Here is a 19,359-nt window from a genome sequence, read left to right on the forward strand (position 1 = left end):
TCTGACACAGGCAGCCCTGTCCACCTCCCACCGTAAAAATAGCAACCAGCATTTATTTCAAAGTGCAGTTCTCTATATTAAGCCCTTTATATGGATTATCTCACCTCATCCTCACAATACCCTATATTATCCGTATCCCCATTGTTACAGATGAGGAAATGAGGGCACAGAGACCACAGGTTACATAACCAATATGTGGCCTAGATCAGATCCAAACCCAGGCAATAGGACTCCAGAGCCAGTGTTCTTAGACAGCTCTGTTCTGTCTTGTAGTGACCAGGCCCCTCACCTTCCACACTATGTGTTCAGGTCCCAGAATGGTCCTTCAAATGCAAACAGCATTTCTTACAAATGAAAGTGCCTTCCTGAATCAGGATCACCAGGGCTAGACCAAATCTGTATGTTTGATAAGGCGTCCCCAGTGTTTCCTCTCGGCTGCCCCCAGGGCCTCCAAACAGAAATAAAGTTCTACTTCACAGAGGTGGAATCCGAGGCAGAGGGAGAAGATCACAGAGGCGGTTCGCCCACCCGAACCTTCTCTCGCTGGAGTCGCTGCATGTCCTCCTCGTGGGCTGCCCGCTGCTCCCGCAGAGAGGCCTGGGCCTCCCGTTGCGCCTGCACCAGCTTCTGGCCCATCAGCTCCTTGTCCAGAGCCGCCTTCTCCTCTGCCGCTGCCATCTGCTGCCGGAGGCCTGCCAGTTCTCCTGCACAGGAAGGGCGGTGAGAGGGGGCAGACTTGGGTCAGTGCCTCCCTGTGGACCAGCCTACTCCAGCCAGGTGAGCCACGGAGGCGAAATCCCAGAGGAGAGAGGGCCCCCCGGGTACCTGGGCTGGGTTCCCTTGGAGAAGTGCCTCACCCTCTGGGCCTCAGTTTCCCCATCTGCTGCTGGAGCCCACAGGCCCTGCCTCCTCCCTCCCTCCCTGGGATGGCATCAAAGGTTTGAAATGTCTGATGGGGAGGCTCCCACCAATGGGGAGGACAGCAGCCCCCGTAATTGACTGCTTACTACAGGTCATTGCAGATGAGGATATGGAGGCTCAGAGGAGCAGGCAGTTTCCCAAAGCCGCACAGCTTCCATGAGGCGTCCCCCCCTTTTTTTTTCTTTTCTTTTCAAAATATATTTTATTGATTTTTAACACAGAGAAAGGGAGAGAGATAGAGAGCTAGAAACATCAATGAGAGAAAAACATCGACCAGCTGCCTCTTGCACAACCCCTACCGGGGATGTGCCCACAACCAAGGTACGTGCCCTTGACCAGAATCGAACCTGGGACCTTTCAGTCCGCAGACAGACGCTCTACCACTGAGCCAAACCGGCTTCGGCCATGAGGCGTCCCTTTAAGGACTAATGGCCACGGACAAACCTGGGGAACTGTCAGCACTAAGGGAGGGACTCTGGGGAGGTGCACCCGCTGAGGACAATCTACAAACCATCCCCACAGCCCTAGCTGATTTGGCTCAGTGGATAGAGCATCGGCCTGTGGACTGAAGGGTCCCAGGTTCGATTCCGGTCAAGGGCATGTGCCTTGGTTGTGGGCACATACCCAATAGGGAGTATGCAAGAGGCAGCTAATCGATGTTTCTCACTCATCAATGTTTCTAACTCTCTCTCCCTCTTCCTTCTTCTCTGTAAAAAAATCAATAAAACATTTTTTTTTTAAAAAACAAACACTTAAAAAAAAATCATCCCAACCATCTTTCAGCATTTCCCTTTCTAGTTCTGTCTGGCTCAGGTGGATGAGGACTGGAAAATTAATTTTCATGGTCCAAGAAACCGGGTGGGGCATGTGGAGAGAAGCAGGGATGGGACTGTAGGGCCGAGAGTCATTCAGAAAAGCAGTGGTGGCTCCACAGAGAACTCGGAACTCTCCCAGGGCCCTGATGACAATAAGCAACAGGCACCATTGACTGAACCAGGCGCTGTGGCAGGCCTCAAATGCTCGCCTCACCCCTTCCTGGCAAGCCTTAGAAGGCTGGCAGTAGCACCTCTAATGTCAGATGAGGACCCTGTGGCCCAGTGGGGAAGGGGCTTGCTCAGATCTAAGTGGCAGGATTGGAACCCAGGTCAGCCACACTCCAAAGCCAGTGATCCCAACTTCTGTGAGACCCCAGACCTTGACAGGTTAGTCTGAGCTGGAGCCAGTTCCTGGCTCAGACTAACCCACCCCACCCACGACCCCTCCATACCAGTCAGGGCCTCCTTGGCCAGAAGCAGGGCCTGCCCGTCAGCTTCCAGCTGCTCCCGACGGGCCTCGAGCTGGGCCAGCTGCCGCTGCACCTCAAACAGGCTGCTCTCCAGGGCTTCTTTCTCCAAGCTGCAGCACACAACCCCTCAGGCCTCAGGCCTCAGCCTCCGGGGCCCCAGGAAACTGTGGATTCCAGGGCGGGGCCAGCCATGGGCCAGGTGCCAGCCCACCTGCCCAGCCGGTCCCACGCTCCCTGGGGAGCCTGAGCCTTAGCTAGGACGCATTGGCAAGCCCTGCTCCTCAGCAACTGACTGTGGGCCAACACCAGGGTGAGGCTGGTGGCCCCAGGCAGACACCCCTCCTCCCCCAGAGGGCTGGGCAGAGCCCAAAGCCTTACCGAAGGCGTGTGGCTTCTTCCAACAGGGTTCGGCCTTCACGCTCAGCTGCCGCCAGCTGCACAGCCAGCCCGGCCCGCTCCTTGGCCAGTGCCTCCTTCTCTCGGGTCGCCCGCTCCAGTGCCTCTACCTGCCGTTGTGTCTCCCGCCGGGCCTGCTCCAGCTCATGCTCGCGCCCGCTCAGCTGCCGGGAGAGCTGGCACCCACCCAGGCACTGTGAGCACCCTCCTCCCCCAGAAACTCCCAGCCTCCCCATCATGCAGGACCCCAACCCCGGGCCGGACCCAGCCCTGGCCTAACAGGCAGGAGAGCAGGGTTCAAGCCCAGTCTCCACCCTGATGTGCTGTGTGTACTTGGACAAATCGCAGACTTCTCTGAACCTGCAATACACACACACGAGGGTCCTCACTCAGTTTGGGTCACACCCCCGACCTTCCAGAGAAGCTGAGCATATAAAACAGCCCAAAGGAGCGCTGCTTTGCAGGCCTCAGGATGGGAACATGGAGCCCCGCTCCCTGCAGCCGAGGCCCGTACCCTAGAGGCCCCTCCCAGGAGCCCGGCATGCCATATAAAGGTCACTGGATCCCTAAAACCCTAAGCTATGTTGTCCCAACAAGTCTCACATCCCAGTTCTAAAATTCTCTTCCCATTATCACACTGGGAATTGTTACTGAGAGTGATTCAGCTGCCAAGTCTTCCACAGGTGTCCTCTTCAGAACAACCCTTTGTGATAAGAACAATTAAGCCCTAGCCTAGGGGTGTCGAACTCAATCAGAGAAGGGGCCAAAATCTAAAATCCAGCCTAAATCGAGGGCCGAATGGTTTACTGAACAGTCATAAACTGTCATTGTGATGGAAACGCAGTGGAGTGCAGTGATGACAGCGCGGTGCGGGCCACATTGCAAGGCCTGGCGGGACGGATTTGGCCCGCGGGCCTTGTGTTTGACACATGTGCTCTAGCCGGTTTGGCTCAGTGGGTAGAGCATCAGCCTTCAGACTGAAGGGTCCCAGGTTTGATTCCAGTCAAGGGCACATGCCCAGGTTGTGGGCTCGTCCCCTGAGGATGTGCAGGAGGCAGCCAATCAATGATTCTCTCTCATCATTGATGTGTCTGTCTCTCTCTCCTTCTCCCTTCCTCTCTGAAATCAATAATATATATATATATATTTTTTTTTAATTGGTTTTTTACAGAGAGGAAGGGAGAGAGATAGTTAGAAACATGATGAGAGAGAGTCATCAATCAGCCGCCTCTTGCACACCCCCTACTGGGGATGTGCCCGCAACCAAGGTACATGCCTTTGACTGGAATCAAACCGGGGACCATTCAGTCCACAGGCTGACACTCTATCCACTGAGCCAAACCAGTTTCGGCTAAAAATATATTTTAAAAAAAGAATGATTAGCCCCGTGTTACCGATGGGGTGACTGAAGCATGGGGGGGTGAAGGGGGGGGGGTGGAGTAGTTTGCCCAGGGGCCCAGTTAAGAGAAGCGGGGCTGAGCCTAAAACCATATTCAGGCTCCTGAGCCTGCGCATTACCCAGGACAGGTGTCGGAGGCTGGGAGCCCAGAACCCTCGCCCCCCTGCTCCGCATCCTCCCTGTCACCCACCTGGGCCAGCTGCTCCTGCAGCCGGCAGCGTTCCTGGCGCAGCGTGGGCACCTGGTGCTCCAGGGCCTCCCGGGCCTGCTCCGCCACCCGCAGGGAGCCCTCCAGGCCCTGCCGGTCCACCTCCTGCTCCAGCCGCAGCTGCTCCAGCCGCTCCTGCTCCTCCCTCGCCAGCGTGGCCTCCTGCTCCACTCGCCGCTGCTGGCCCAGCAGGGCGGCCTTCTCCTCCTCCAGCTGAGTGGCCAGTGCGTCAGCAGATCAGCCCAGCCCCTCCACCTGGGGGATGGGGTCCCACCCAGGACCAAGGGCCACCGCCACCTCGGGGGAAGGGCAGTGAACACTGGGGGGAGGGAGGAAGGGAGAAGGGCCCACAGAACTTTCCTCTCAGACCGGGCAAGAGAGGATAGACAGACAGAGTCAGAGACAGAAGGACAGAGACAGAAAGGCAGAGGGCGAGAGGTATGGAGACAGAGGAGCCTAGTGGGGTCTCTGAGTTAAGGGGCACAGGTGGGCAAGGCAGGTGGACACGCTGGCACACGGCATACCTGGGCGACGAGGTGGTTCAGACCCAGCTTGTCCTGTGCAAGGCTCTCGTTGAGGGCGCTCAGCTTGGACAAGGAGTCCCGCAGAGAGGCCTCCTCCGCCCTCAGCTTGGTCAGTGAGAGCTCGAGGTCCATGCGGCCAGCCTCAGCCTGCAGGGTCCAGAATGGGGCAGCCAGAGACGATCAGGCGGGGAGAGATGGAGAGAGGAACAGAGACAGGAGCGATGGGAAGAGATGTGCAGAGACATGGAGAGATGGGGAGAGGCAAGAGGGTGAGGAGAAACAAGAAACACAGAGACAAATAGAGGGACAAGGGAGACACAAGATGAGAAAATCACTGCACAAGGCCTGCTGTCTAGAAAGCTACTGAAAAGCAGCTGCACCCTGCAGAGCAGGGCAGAGGGTTCCCCAGAGCGGGGTCTCGGGGTGGCACAGCTCAGGGCCCAGACTACAGGGAGTGGGACAGACACTTGCTAAGGACTGTGCCCCAGTTCTCACAGACCCTAAGCCCATGCTCAGAGATGGGCCTGGATGACCTGAACTACAGGCACTGCCCAGGAGCATCTGGAAAAGCGGGGACACAGCCACTAATAGAGATGAGTTCACGTATGTCTGAGGTCAGAGGTAGTATGTGGTCTGGGTCAAAGGTTAGCCTGAGTCCAAAAGGAAGGGTTCTGCCTGTGATCAGGGTCAGAGGTCAGCCTGAAATAAGGGTCAGTCTGTGGCCAGAGTGAGAAGGGCTGGGGCCTGGGCAGAGGTGGGTTTGTGTTTGTGAGGCAAACAGGGACACACCTTGGTCAGCGCCTCGGCCACCTCGGCCTTCTCAGCCTGTAGCACATCCCGCTGCAGCGTGGCACAGCTCAGCGCCTCCCTCACCTCCACCAGCTCCTTCGCCAGCCCCGAGCGCTTTGCTTCCAGCTGCTCCAGTTGTCTAATGCTGTGGGACAGAAGGCGGGAGAGTGCCCCATGTCACTTCCCCGCCCTGCATCTCCCGCAGCCAGGCAATCTGGAACAGGCTGGGGGGTCAGGGCTGAGGCAGGAGCCCTGGTGGCAAGAACTTTACCAGAAGGACAGCCAGGGTCACCGCCTTTTGGCTCTGTGACTCTGGGCCTCAGTTTTCACATCTGCAAAATGGGCCTTTTATAACAAAGTTGTTATAAGGATACATGAAATATGTAAGATAGTGCCTGATAGAGCTCTACAAGGGTCTTTAGAAACAAGAAAAATGTACTGGATATCATTATGACATGTCTCAGAGAAGTAAACAGTGCAGTGGTTAAGAGGTTAACGCTTCAGAGTAATGGGCATAATGCTTGGGTTTAAATCCTGGCTCTTTTACTAACTAGCTGTGACCCTTAGGAAATTATAGGACTTCTCTGTGCCTCAGTTTCACCATCCATAAAATGGGGGCTAATAATAACTCCTATAACATAGAGTTATCCTGAGGGTTAAATAAGATGATCTAATTGCTTAAAATGATGTCTTGCCCTTAGCATTATTAGTACTAATATTACTGTAACTTTAATTTGAAAAAAACAATGTTAATATTACTACTGGTATTTTAATTATTGTTATTACTATCCACACTCTTCTTCCCTCCAGTGTTCGGATCTCAGGGAGTGACCACACCTCATCAGAGGACCTCTTCAGACGGCAGGAGGCCAGGTGCTCTCCAGCCCCAGGGACACAGTCAGTTGCCCCAAAGCCCATTCAGGTGGCCTCGGTGGGAGGCAGAAGCCACGCACCTCCGCTCGAGCTCCCTGCGTGCCCGCGCGCCATCCTGCGCCGTGTCCTCCTTCTCCTCCTCCAGCCGGTCCCGCTGGCGCCGCAGCTCCTCCTGGGTCGCCTGTAGCTTCTCGCGCTCCTGCCGCAGCTCCTCAGCCTGCTGCTGGGCCGCCTGCAGGCTGTGGGACAGGCTGTCCTTCTCCCTGCAGGGCGGGGAGAGGAGCTGGAGGGGATGTGGGGCTGCTCCCATCCGGACGAACAGCTGTGCTGCTGTCCTACGTGCGAGCCACATCCTCCGTCCTCGAAGGCACCTGCCTCCAGGAAGCCTTCCCTGACCATGCCCACGGCCAACTCATTTCATCTCCATCTCCCTGAAGCTGACTCATCCTAGCAGAGGGAACCTGGCTTTCCTTCTCCCCCAAACTACCCTCTTGGGGGCTCAGTGGGACAGACGGAGGCAGAGGCACTATCTCCACCAGGTTGAAGAAGTTAGGCTCCTGGGATATGTGAGCAATTGTGCTGCCAGCTTGCTAGTCCGATATGACCAGTAGATGCCTCTATAACCCCGCTGCCCCCGTCCCTCAATTCTGGGAGGCTCCATGGAGCTGGGTCTGTCCAGATCTCAGCGCTTCCTGCTGCACAGGCCAGCGGCACACGGTAGCCAGAGCAGGACAGGGGGAGGCAGCAACTGGGAACTGACAATTTGCAGAGTGTGGCCATTCTCCCAACCCCAGCAGTCACAACCAATGGGAGGACGCCTCCTTCTGAGCCAGCGGGGTTTCCAGCTCAGGCTGAGGGCTGATGGTGGTCATATCTCTCACTGTCCCACCTCATCGCTTGAAGGAGCAGCCCTTAAACATACAAGATATGAAAGCTGGCAGTAGGTGGGAAAACATACAACATGATAATAAGTAAAAATAGCAGAAAGCAAGGTGAGGTGGTCATTGTGCACACAACTCAAAAGCCTTCTCCTTCCCGGGAGTGGGAAGCATTGGTTTTGCTGTCATTGTTTTCCAGTTCCTATCCCGGCCACATCCTGTGAGCTTGGACAAGCCTCTCAAGCTCTGGCAGATAATACCGTACACATAAAATGCCTGGCAACAAGCCTGGCACACAGTAGGTGTACAGGAAACGTTTGCTACCTCACTGCCGGAAAACATACACACATGGCTGGTTATGAACATATTGGTGCAAATCTGCACGCTGACAGGTTTGGGCTGGTGCTGGGCCCAGACACTGATTTATCCTTCGAGGCCCCCACTACCTCCCGGGCACCTGTTCAGGAGCTCGATGGCACTGCGCAGGCGCTGGGCCTCGCGCTGGGCGTCCTCCTGGGCCTGGGCGGCCCCATCGGCCTTGTCCCGCAGACGCTGCAGCTGTTCCTCCAGGGCACGGCGCTCACCCTCGCTGTCACTGAGCTGCTTCCGCAGCGTGCCCAGGAGGTCCTGGCTGGCCTCGTAGCGCCCACGCATGTCCTGTGGCATGGGAACCACTGAGTCTGGAGAGCCACTGAGCCCTCAGAGCCCCCTGCTTCTGTGCCAGTTCCAGGGATGAACAGCAAGCAGCCTACCCTATGCCAGGCCTGAGGCAGGAGCGTGGCTAGGTCTCCACTCCCTGAGCTGAGCCCTCCCCCTGGACTCAGCCTCCATCGTCCTGAGGTCCCCAGCAAACCCCGCCCCACCCCAGCCCTCAAGATGCCAAACCAATGCACATTCCCCCTCCAGGCTCCTGCCCTTTGCTTCCAGGTTCAGACTTTACCCCCAGGCTCCCCTCATCCTGAGCAGCGCCTCCTCGCCGGCCTTTTCCCAGGTCCTAGCTCTGTCCAATTAGGGAACCTCATCTGCTTTTTTATTCCAGGCTCCTCCCCCCTCAGACTCCGCCCCCAGCTGCCCAAGCCCCTCCCACTCTGGGCTCAGATTCTACCCCTGAGAACTCAGCCACCTACAGAGTCCCGACTCCTTTCTCAGGGCTCTGACTCCTCCCCGGGATGCTCACGCTGCGCCCCTGGGCTGCCCAGACCTCTCCCCCAGGACGCGGGGCCCCCTCCTACCTGGACCTGTAGTTGGCGTTTGTGCAGCGCAGAGTGGATCAGGGTGAGCACAGAGGAGTCCGAACAGGCTGGGGATGGGCCTCGGCGCGGGGAGCGACCGCGGCGAGGCGAGGAGCGCCGCGACGGGGATGGCGTCCTGGGCCCCGAGAGGCCCCGCAGGCTGCCGTCCGACGCATCGGCGGTGTGCTCCGAGCCACTCAGCTGGACCCCGCTCTCCATGTCCGACAGGACGGCCTGAGGGGCGGGATAGGGAGGCAGAAGGAGCGGGGCAGTAGGGAGGTTATTGGGCAAAGAGGCCCAGTAGGGGCAGAGGGGTGGCAGCAGGGGTCATGAGACTAACATTCATCCCAAAATCTGCGGCACAGCCTAAGCTCCCTTCCAACAAGTCTTCCAGATTCCGCTTCCACTTCCACTTGTTGGAAGGAAGCTTAGGTAAATTTGGCATCAAATTTGGTATCAACTGGGAGGGGAGCTCGCCCGGATAGCAAATTTGGTATCAGAGGTTGAACTGCTTGTGATGTGCCCTGGGCAAGAGCCCTCTGGACCTCAGTTTCCCACTCTGCCAACGGGGAGTCTGAGAGCTCACAGCCCTCAGCCCGCCAGGGAAGGCCTCCCATGTACTGCGAAGAGTTCACTTAGCTTTTCTCACAGATGGGTCTGAACCTCTCACAGGCAGGGCCCGCAGGTTCCCCAACCACTTGCAGTTCTGGTCAAGGCCACCAGCGGAGGTGGCGGCTCTGCACGGCCTGGCCCGGCCCTGCCCAGCTCCCACCCTCTGGCCTCTCCGGCTCCCCCCGCCTCACACCTGTGCCAGGTCCCTCAGGGTCTGCTGCAGCCCATCTCCCTCCTCTGTGTCCATCGCGGGCTGCTCCTGGAGCTGCAGGGATTCCTAGGGGGGTGGCGAAGAGACGCAGAGAGCGAGGTCAGGGTCTGTGCCCCAATCTGAAACCTACTCATTTCCCTCCCTGGGCACCCTCCCATCGGGTATCCTTGAAGGCCATGACCCTGGTCCGGCCGCTTGGCAACCTCACAGCAGCCCTGAGTGCCCTGAACGGACTAGGCCCAGAGAAGTGCAGTGTCCAACCTCGGGTCACACAGCCTCCTGGGGAAGAGCTGGACCTAGAACCGGGCCTGGCCCCACACAGAAGGGTGACCAACCCAGGCAGCACCCTCGGGTGGGGAGGCAGCTGAGTTGCAATAGAAAGAGCCCTGGACTACCAGGTTACAGGCATGAGCTCAAGTCCCGACTCCGCAGTCTGAGTCTCTGGGAAAGTATTTCCCCTTGGGCCTTGGGTTTCTCATCTGTAGGTAGAGGTCCTGTTATAGGGCCGCTGAGAGGATAAAATGGGACAAAAGAGGTAAGTGTGCTCACACTGAGCCTAGCACACACTAGCTGCTCAATTAACGAGGGGTGACAGAGTCTGGTGATGCTCCAGGGTGGCCTAACAGCCCAGCCCTCGGCCTGTGTCCATGGATCTGGGCAGTGTCCCATCCCGCCCTGCCACACCTCGAGGGCGGCCGCATCTCACCAGGGCCTCCAGCTTCTCAGTGAGGGCCTTGTTGACCCGATCCTTCTCCAGGTTCTGGTTCTGAAGGCGCTCCACGGTCAGGGCCAGCTCTGTCACTCTGGAGGCGGGGGAGCCACAGAGGTGAATGGGAGACCCACCCCAGCGTGTCCTTAAACCCTCCAGCTCTGTGTCCTGCAGCTTCCCCAAACCGAAGGCAGGGACCCGAGGATTCACTTCCCTCGTTGTATGACCTTGAGCAAGTCACTCTGTCCGTAAACGAGAATGAGGTTGCCACCCACTTTGTCTCCTGGGGACGTACTCTGGGGCTTGTCTAGGCTGCAGGAGCTGGGAGCAAATTTGAGGTTGAACTGCTTGTGATGTGCCCTGGGCAAGAACCCTGTGGACCTCAGTTTCCCACTCTGCCAACGGGGTGTCTGTCTGGGAAGACTGGCTGAGCTCAAGCCCGTCCCCTGCCTCGTGTGGTCCCTGCCAGGCACCCACCTGGCGTTGAAGTCGGCCTTGTCCAGGTTGCTCTGCATCTGCAGCTGGGCCAGGCCCTCCTCCTGCAGCACCTTGTCCCGCAGCTGCGCCTCCAGCTGGGCCTGCAGCAGCGCCTGCTTCTCCAGGGCTGCCTCGGCCCGGCTCTCGGCCAGCTGCAGGCCCACGCTCAGCCCCAGGCCCGCTTCCTGGACGGCTCGGGAGGTCCGGGCCAGCTCCCCTCCCAGCTGCAGCAGATCCCTAGTGGAGAGCACACACAGCAGGGATGGAATGGGGGTGGGCTCCCAAGCGTCAGTTAAAACTACACTGGGATGCCATTTGTCCCGATTAGAATCGGGGGGCGAGGGGGGAAGGGGGGGATTAGGGGGCGTCACATAATGCACATGCACGGTGTGGGTGAGGCTATGGGAAAACAGACCCTCCCCCACACTGCTGGGAGGGCAACCACAGCTCTGAAAGAGCTCTGCAAATGACTAACTGATCAGCTCTCTGACCCACCAACTCCTCTTCCAAAAATTTATCCTACAGAGATGCCCCACACATGGAAAATGGCCTGTGCAGTGACCCCCTGCAGCACGTCCAGGTGAAAAATGCTGGTGGCAACCTAAATGGCCATCAAAGGGACTGCTCTTCAATACATCACGACACACCCACTCTGTGGGGTAGCTGCAGCCGAGAAAAGCGAATGGGGAGGCTCTTCAGAGCCGGAAATGGACCCATTCCCACGTATAACCCAGCTATAACTATTCGGCAAAGAAAGCATCTTCAAGGCCTGGCTGGTATCCTGGTTGGATGGAGTGTCTCCCCAATGCACTGAGATTTTGGATTCAATCCCCCGGTTGTCAGGGCACATACAAGAATCAACCAATGAATGCATAAAAGGGTGGAACAACAAATCGATGTCTCTCTCTCTCTAAAATAAAAAAAAAATTTTTTAAAAATCTTCAAGAACCGCAAAGATGAAATTCTACCAAGAATATATAAAAGGGTGTGTGTGTGTATGTGTGTGAAAGAGAGAGAGAAAGAGAGAGAGAGAGAGAGAGAGAGAGAGAGAGAGAGAGAGAGAGAGAGAGGGAGATCTGCTATATTTGCTTGTATAAAATAAGCCTGGAAGGTCATTTAGGGAAGTGATGGGGCATATTGCTTGCCTCCAGGAGGGAGGGGAGAGGAATGTCTGAGGCCAGGCAGGGAGGGGGCCTTTTCACCAGACACCCTTTTGAAATTGGAATTTGTGAACTTATGAATTATTCAAAAGTAAAATATTGGTTGGAGCATCATCCCATACACCAAAAGTTGGCAGGTTCGATTCCCAGTTAGGGCACATGCCCAGGTTGCAGGTTTGATCCCTGATTAGGATATGTGAAGGAGGCACCCCAATTGATGTTTCTCTCCCTCTCTCCCTCTTCCCCTTCCTCTCTCTAAAATCACATTTTTAAATAGTAAAATTTTAAATGCTAATTAAAGATAGATCATATTTAAATACATCCAATATGTTAAATCCTCTCCTTTCCTGAATGAACCGTACCACTGGGTGTCTAACGCAAGGCAAGGAGGTGCCTCTTTAAGGAAGAACCCCAACTGAGACATGAAGGAGTGACAATCTTGAAACCCTGAGGAATGTCTGGGCCTTGGCATGGAGCATCTGAGGCTGCCGGTGCACACAGACACCCTGGCATCCGGGGCCTCCTCATGAAAGAGCACACAGCACTTATGAACAAAGAAACAAACAAACCCTGAACCTGAATCTGATCAAGTCTTAAATTCAACATCCAGTTTAGAGGAACTCCAGGGGCAAAGGTGTTACGTGACACCACAGAATCCAGACTGTGGGACACTTCGGACACCTGTTCCCGTTTCCTGAACAAGGAAAAGCGATTGAAGGGCAAGTCAACCCGTCACAGTTTGTGAACATCTGCGGGTCCTGATTCCAGCACAGTGTGAGGACGAAAAGCGAAGCAAACCACCTGTGACACTGATGAGTCCATTGGGGATCTGGACACGTTGAATATTTGATATTTTAACAAAAGATCATTAAATAAATGTTTAATGTATTGTAAAACAGGAAACAAAGTGGTCTCCCTGTTTCTGGGCTCTCCCCACAGCCTTACCTGCTCAGCCAAGCAGGACCGAGCCCACTGTGGGAACACGCCTTCGAGGCTCTCCTTTCCAACCTGCCCTCCGTTCACCTGCCTCTCTCTCCAACAATCCCACCCCCTGCCATTTCTCCCACCTCCTAGCCTTTGCTCAGGCTGCACACTCTGCCTGGAGTGTCCCAGCTCTGCCAGTTGAAATCCCACCCATCCCTGAGGTCAGGGCAAATTCCACTCCCCTATGAGGGTCTTTCTGGCCCTCCTATCCTTGTGAGAATTGAAGACATTCGCTCTGTTCCACTTTCATGTCACTGACCACTCAAATGGCCTTGAGCAAATAGATCATCTTTAAAATTTAACATATTTGTCCGAAGTTTCCCACAGTCTGTAGTTCTTATAAATTGGATGTTGGATTTAAGACTTGATCAGATTCGGGTTCAGAGTTTTTTTGTTTGTTTCTTCCAATCCCCACTACTTCCCTGGTCTAGAATTTGGGGGGAAGAGGGCGTTCTATTTCTTTTTATCACTAGAGGTGGTACGTTCCTTGGTAGTAGAAGTTGAATATTCTAGTGGATTAAAAGCAGTTGTCAATCCTGACTCAGCCACTGTGTGACCTTGGAAAGGTCATTCTACCTCTCTGAGCCTCAATGTCCTCATCTGTAAAATGGGAACTATTCCTATTCCTACTTCACAGAGATGCTGTGGAAATGAGATGAAATGAAATGTACAAAGAGCCTAGGTCAGAGGAAATAGCTAGTAAATGTGGACTGCAACGATCATGATAAGAGCTCATTATTATACGTAGTTGCTTCTGCATCTCCAAGGCCTGCCCCACAGTAGGTGTGTTGGGTTGGATGGAAGTTCAACTGAGTTGAGCTGAATTCAACTTAAAAAGTGGGTGCCCGCCCAATCTGGTTTGGCTCAGTGGATAGAGCATCGGCCTGCGGACTGAAGATTCCACATGCTCAGGTTGTGGGCTCCATCCCCAGTGGGAGGCGTGCAGAAAGTAGCCGATCAATGATTCTCGCTCATTATTGATGTTTCTATCTCTCTCTCCCTCTCCCTTTCTCTCTGAAATCAATAAAAATATTTTTTAAAAGAAAAGAAAAATGTTTCAAAAAAAAAGTGGATGCCCCCCAGCTGCTGCTGCAGTGTCTCCCCATGTCACCCCTCCGCCCCTCCGCCAGCCGGGCCTCACCTCTCGGTAGACATCTTCATCTCGTTGACCAGCCTCCGGACCCCCACCACCTGCCTCCAGAGGAGGAGCAGGCGGCTGTGCTCGTTGCTGAAGTAGGCGTTGAAGGACTGGAGGGGAGACAGGTTGAGTGAGGGGCTGCCGGGAGGGCCACCCGCTTCTGCCCAGCACTGACCATCCCGGGAGGCACTGCTGCCCAGGAAGGGGGTCTTCCTGTAGGCCAGGTCTGGGCCTGCACGCAGGGTGTGTGGAAACTGTCAGCCTCTCACTCCCAATCCTCCCTCTGGCACTGGAAAATGGCTTTCAATGGCTTTACAGTCCCAAGAGGCAGCGAGAAAGGGCAGGAAGTGGTGGCACCAAGGTTTGCACCCCAGCAGCATGGCTGGGCAGGTTACTTAACCTCTCTTTATTTAAAAAAAAAAAAAATTTAATATATATTTTATTGATTTTTTACAGAGAAGAAGAGAGAGGGGCAGAGAGCCAGAAACATTGATGAGAAACATTGCTCAGCTACACACCCTCCACTGGGGATGTGCCCGCAAACAAGGCACATGCCTTGACTAGAATTGAACCTGGGATCCTTCAGTCCGCAGGCTGACGCTCTATCCACTGAGCCAAACCGGTTTCGGCTTAACCTCTCTTTAAAATGAGGATGAGCCCTAGCCAGCTTGGCTCAGTGGACAGAGTATCGGCCTGCGGACTGAAGGGTCCCAGGTTCGATTCCAGCCAAAGGCACATGCCTGGGTTGCGGGCTTGATCCCCAATAGGGTGCTTGATCCCCAATGCAGGAGGCAGTTGATCAATGATTCTCTCTTATCATTGATGTTTCTTCTCTCTCTCCTCCCTTCCTGTCTGAAATCAATAAAGATATATATATATTTTATTAGTTTTTAAAAATATATATATATATATACATTTTTTTTAAACTAATAAAATAAAATAAAATGAGGACGATAGCACCTACCTTGCTCAGCTATTCTGAGAAGTAGGGAAGACATGAACACTCAGCACATGGAATGTGCAACAGGCCAACTATGATTATGACATGATTTACCTCTCCAGCAGGGCCCTCCCGCTCCTCCTCCCGAAACCAGAGTCCTCTCCACTATACAAAGACCCTTCCCCTTGGGTCCGGCTGCACCCACCGGGCCCACTGGCCTCCCAGAACCCCTGTGCCCACCTCCTCCTCACGCCTCCATGCCAACTCCCGCTGCTCCAGCTCCTTGCGACTGCGTGTCCAGTCACTGGTCACCTTGCGTATGTCCTCTCTCAGAGCCTGATTGGCTGAGCTGGCCTGGTCCAGCTGCTCTCGGAGCATAGCGTTCACCTGGGCCAGGCTGCTGCTCCTGGGCGGGACAAAGAGGGGCTAATGGGCTCGTGGCGGGAGAGGACCGCCCTGCCGGTCATCGCCTCTTCCTGCTGGCGCCCCACCTCTGCTGCTCCTCCTCCAGGCGGATGAGGGCGCTCTCCAGGTCTCTGCTGTGCTCTGTGTCCTGGGTGGGAGAAGTGGTCATCAGGTTGGGCACAAGGAGGAAGGGGCCTGCCCTGCCCTGGCACCCACCCTCAGCCGCTGCTGCTCCAGCTCTGTGGATCGCTCCAACAGCTGCTGCTCCAGCTCCGAGCCCTTCTTCTTGTACTGGAGAATCTGGGGATGGGTGGTGAGCAATGGTTAGCCCCGGGGGGTGGGGGCAGGGCGAAGTGAGCAAGCACAGGGGTAGGCAGGAGCAGGAGTGGGCGGCCCTGACCTTGGCCTGCAGCCGTTGCACAAGCTGGGCTTGCCGCTGCTGGCCCTCCTGGTAGGCCTGCAGCTTTCGCCGGTAGGAGGCCTGCTCCTCCTGCAGCTGCCTCCGCAGCTCCACGCTCTGCCGTACCAGCCCCCTGGGCTCCGGCGTTTCCAGCTCCCCAGACTCCAGCCGCACAGCCTGCTCCAGCTGCAGGGAAGGGCCCTGGGTGAGAGTCCTCGGTCTCCAGGGAAGGCAGACCCAGGCCTCTGCAGGTAGCACCGGGCTGGGCCCAGACCCACAATGCCCTGCAGGCACATTTGGGCAAGCCCGGATGCAATGCACATATGACGGCCTAATGCAGCCAGGCACAGACACACAGATGGGGCATGCACGGACACACAAACATGTACATGTAACACGCAAAGAAGATGCACCTGGGGGTAAGCCTTAGAGGCTCTGGGTGCACTGTGAGCCTCTCTTCCAAAGCAACTAACCCCACTGTGGTTGATATTATTAGACCCACACCCATGTCTTCCCACCCCAAACCCAGGAAAGCCTGTTGTTCCCATTGTATCGTAGGCCTACAGCAGTGTTAGTGGCATGTTCATTAGGATCATGAATTAACGGCATAAACACATGCGAATACATTCAAATAGAGGCATCAATGCATGCATCCTGAGCTTAGCGACATGCACACACAAAGGCACACAGGTGGTGTCAAACTGCCCAGGATGACACAGATGAACTCAGCCCGCCCCCACTTCCCACACACGCAGCGCTCAGATGTGTAAGAGGCACACGAATGTTCTATACCACGTGGCTTATTCACGCCTGAGCCCCGGCCGGCCTCAGGCTCCCTCCTCTCCCTGACCTCATGGGAAGCCGCTGCTGCCAGCGCCCTTCCTTCCCCCCCAGGTGGCTTGTAGCCGCCTCATCATCAGGCCCATGGGCACAGGAAGGATGCCCGCCTGCTCTGGCTGCTCCAACAGCCTGGGAACCCTCCATCCTCCTTAGGCACCTGCGGGTCCCAGGGCCCCTCTGCCTCCTCCTGTGGGGGAAGCAACTGAGGATGAGAGGGACTAACCGGAGAGACAGTGCCCAGGGAGAGCCAGCAGGAAGACAGCCCAGCCCAGTGGGCTCTGGCACCAGCCCACACTCACCATCTGCAGCCTGGGCAGGGCTTCCACACGTCCACCGACCCCCAGTCCCAGCGACACCAACAGCAAAGACAGCGGCCACCCCCTCACAAATGATGGGCCAGGCTAGGTTAGTGGCCGGTGCAGGTTCCCCCCAGCTGTTCCCTGCCCTGGCCCAGTACGCCCAGGAGATGCTGAAGGGGCCACTGAGAAAGCTGGAAACAACTTCATCTCTGCCTTCCCCCTCTTCCCTCCCCCCAAGGACAGCACTGGGGCAGGGTGCCCATGGCCACCGAGCCACCCACAGGGAGGGGCTGGTGGGGGTTCCATTCAAGTTGGGGAACAGCTCGGTCTGAAGGTGTGGGAGGAGGTGGTATGCAGGTCTCTGACGGAAGGCTGGGCTGCAGGCCTGTGACCAGTGTCCGCAAGCAGTCCACCTCCGTCAGGGGACCAGCAGTGTCCACGTCGGAGCCTGCCAGCAGTGGCGCCGGAATGCTGTGTGCTGCGCATCCATGCAGGTGTATCTCACGGGTGAGTGGGGAGTATTCTGTCATTTGTCTCCACCTGGGACCCTGAGCATCTCCGTGTCAAGCCTTCAGGGGACCTGGGAGAGGTGGTGTCTGTGGTCGCAGGTCTACATTGTGGGGCCGGTGGGCACGTCTGTGTGTACCCGTGTGTTCACATGTTTGTAGGTCTGTGAGCACAACTCGAAGTGGGTGAGTTGGAAGCTGTGTCTGGGCTCTGAGTGTCTGTGATGTGTGTGGGGGTGACTCTGTTCTCTGTGCTTACCTTTGGCTGTGTGTGTCCACAACACGTGAGACAATGTGTTGTGTTGTGAGCAGGATGGAACATCACGGTGCAGTGACTGTGTGCCTGTGTGAGGCACTCTATACCTGGGTGGTGTCTGGCTGTGCGTACAGATTCTGCTGTGATGTGTTTTGTGCATTTGTGTACGTCTGTGTATGGGTCTGCCTGTGGCCTGTCCTGTGTGTGTTTTACACAAGTGTTTGGACCAGGGGTATCTGCTTCTGTGATTTAGAGGGGTTCAGGCAGCCGCCAGGAACTCCACTCGCTTCCCCAGTGCTCAGAGCCAGGCCCCTTTCCACGAACCATAGCTCACCCCTTTCCACGAACTTCTCCCCTCACAAAACAGCCTTTCAATTTCACTCGTAATTCAAAAGGAAAGAAGGGTGTCACCAAGCCAGGGATGAAAGAAGTTTACAGTCTCCCCTAGCAACCACTGCCCTAGCACCGTTATTATTCGAGTCACTCTGTCCAGGTTGCCATGGACACAGGAAGCCCAGGGGGCCCATCCTGTAGAATCCAGGGGGTGTGGCCATTCCCTCCTTCCCATCCCAGCTGCCTCCCCCAACACCTGCTCCTCCTCATGGGCAGGAAGAATGGGGTGGGGGTGGAGGGGCTCCACAGGGAGCGTAAGGGCCTCCTGAACTTGGAGGTGGCTGCTGGGAGCCCTTTGCCTGTTTCCCTACGTGCAAACAACAGGGCACAAATGCCTACCTCACCTCCACTCTCTTTTCCCAGGGATGCTGTGGGGTTTGAAAAGTCAGAAAACCTCACTGACTGCCCGACAACCTCGCCCACATGCAACAGTTATGGCCACAGGGGAAGCCTGCCCCCTGCAGCATGGGGACAAGGGGGCAGCAGGGACAGTCAGTGCCACGGGCCCTCAGAGCCCAGACCGGGGGCCTCATCCCAGCTCCACCACGGACACTGGGCCTCTCGCACTCATTTCTGGGTGTGTTTCCCTGCCTGCAATAGGTGATGGCCAGGCTCCGATGTTCTCTGTGGACCCACGCCACCCGGGAAAGGCCCAGAGGTCACACTCATGCAACCCCTGCCTCCAGGTGGGACACTGACACCATCTCCCCGAGGACAGTCAAGCACCAGGTTCATGCCACAAGATACGCGGGGTCTCCCTGGCCACATGCTGGAATTTTCTAGACTTAACGCAGACCCCCTGCTCCCGTGCTGAGGCCCCAGCCCCAGCGGCTGTGTCCTAGCAGAAAAAGGAACCTGCCGCCTGCCCCCTCTTCTTCCCTTATGCCAGCCAGGGGGGCAGTGCTGGCTTCATTTCAGTCAGGAACTGGCATTTAAGAGGCGGCCCCCCATGAGCCTGGCAGTGTGCCAAGGGCCAAAAATGAGAGGCCGAAACCAGGAGGGCCTGGCTCAGGACCCCATCATCACCGACAACGTGGAACTCCAGCCAGTTGGCCCTCCACACCCCCTGCAAACCTCGAGAAAGCGGGCTCTGAGCTACCCCCAGTGCTGGGGGCCTGCTCCCTGCAAGTCCCAACAAGCCAGGGGCTGGTCAGGGCGGGCAGACACCAGGGCACAGGCACAGCCTACAACCACACTCAGAACCGCTTATCCCTCTTCCCCACCCGGGGTGTGCAAGCTCCCAATGAGCAGGTCGGCGCAGGGGTCCTGGTGCCTCACAGGGGACCCTGAGCAGCTTCCGTCTCCCGTGTGCAACATCAGAACGTCATGTCTGAGGTCCTTCCAGCTTCCCAGGGGCCAGCAGGCTCCCAACCCAACGGTCTTTTCCCACACCCAGGAAACAAAGCTGTAATGCAGAGCCCTGGGCTGGGAGTCGAGAGACTAGCGTGAATTGGCTGTGTGGCGCCAAGCACCGTGCTTTCCCTCTCTGAGCCTCTATTACCTCCTCTGTTAAATGAGCATCGC

At 56.3% G+C, this 19,359-nt stretch overlaps 1 protein-coding gene across 7 annotated transcripts in view; it reads right to left on the bottom strand.

Annotated features, from left to right (window-relative positions):
- CROCC (ciliary rootlet coiled-coil, rootletin) overlaps positions 1-19,359 on the bottom strand; it is a 34,708-nt gene that overhangs the window by 12,311 nt on the left and 3,038 nt on the right. For 5 of the 7 annotated variants that reach the window (XM_045585160.1, XM_045585157.1, XM_045585158.1 and 2 more), the window contains exons 4-20: positions 15,542-15,727; positions 15,358-15,441; positions 15,228-15,289; positions 14,977-15,142; positions 13,800-13,906; positions 10,515-10,751; positions 10,035-10,131; positions 9,311-9,394; positions 8,506-8,739; positions 7,731-7,930; positions 6,476-6,658; positions 5,523-5,667; positions 4,734-4,880; positions 4,192-4,422; positions 2,585-2,778; positions 2,189-2,316; positions 535-704 (exon numbers count right to left, since the gene is read on the bottom strand). In XM_045585160.1, the coding sequence (XP_045441116.1) occupies positions 535-704; positions 2,189-2,316; positions 2,585-2,778; positions 4,192-4,422; positions 4,734-4,880; positions 5,523-5,667; positions 6,476-6,658; positions 7,731-7,930; positions 8,506-8,739; positions 9,311-9,394; positions 10,035-10,131; positions 10,515-10,751; positions 13,800-13,906; positions 14,977-15,142; positions 15,228-15,289; positions 15,358-15,441; positions 15,542-15,727 (2,655 nt within the window). The remainder of the gene's footprint in view (positions 1-534; positions 705-2,188; positions 2,317-2,584; positions 2,779-4,191; positions 4,423-4,733; positions 4,881-5,522; positions 5,668-6,475; positions 6,659-7,730; positions 7,931-8,505; positions 8,740-9,310; positions 9,395-10,034; positions 10,132-10,514; positions 10,752-13,799; positions 13,907-14,976; positions 15,143-15,227; positions 15,290-15,357; positions 15,442-15,541; positions 15,728-19,359) is intronic. The other 2 variants (XM_045585159.1, XM_036444966.2) reach the window with 2 other exon arrangements.

This window comes from Pipistrellus kuhlii, unplaced genomic scaffold (assembly GCF_014108245.1).
Source record: "Pipistrellus kuhlii isolate mPipKuh1 unplaced genomic scaffold, mPipKuh1.p scaffold_m20_p_2, whole genome shotgun sequence".
NCBI lineage: Eukaryota > Metazoa > Chordata > Mammalia > Chiroptera > Vespertilionidae > Pipistrellus > Pipistrellus kuhlii.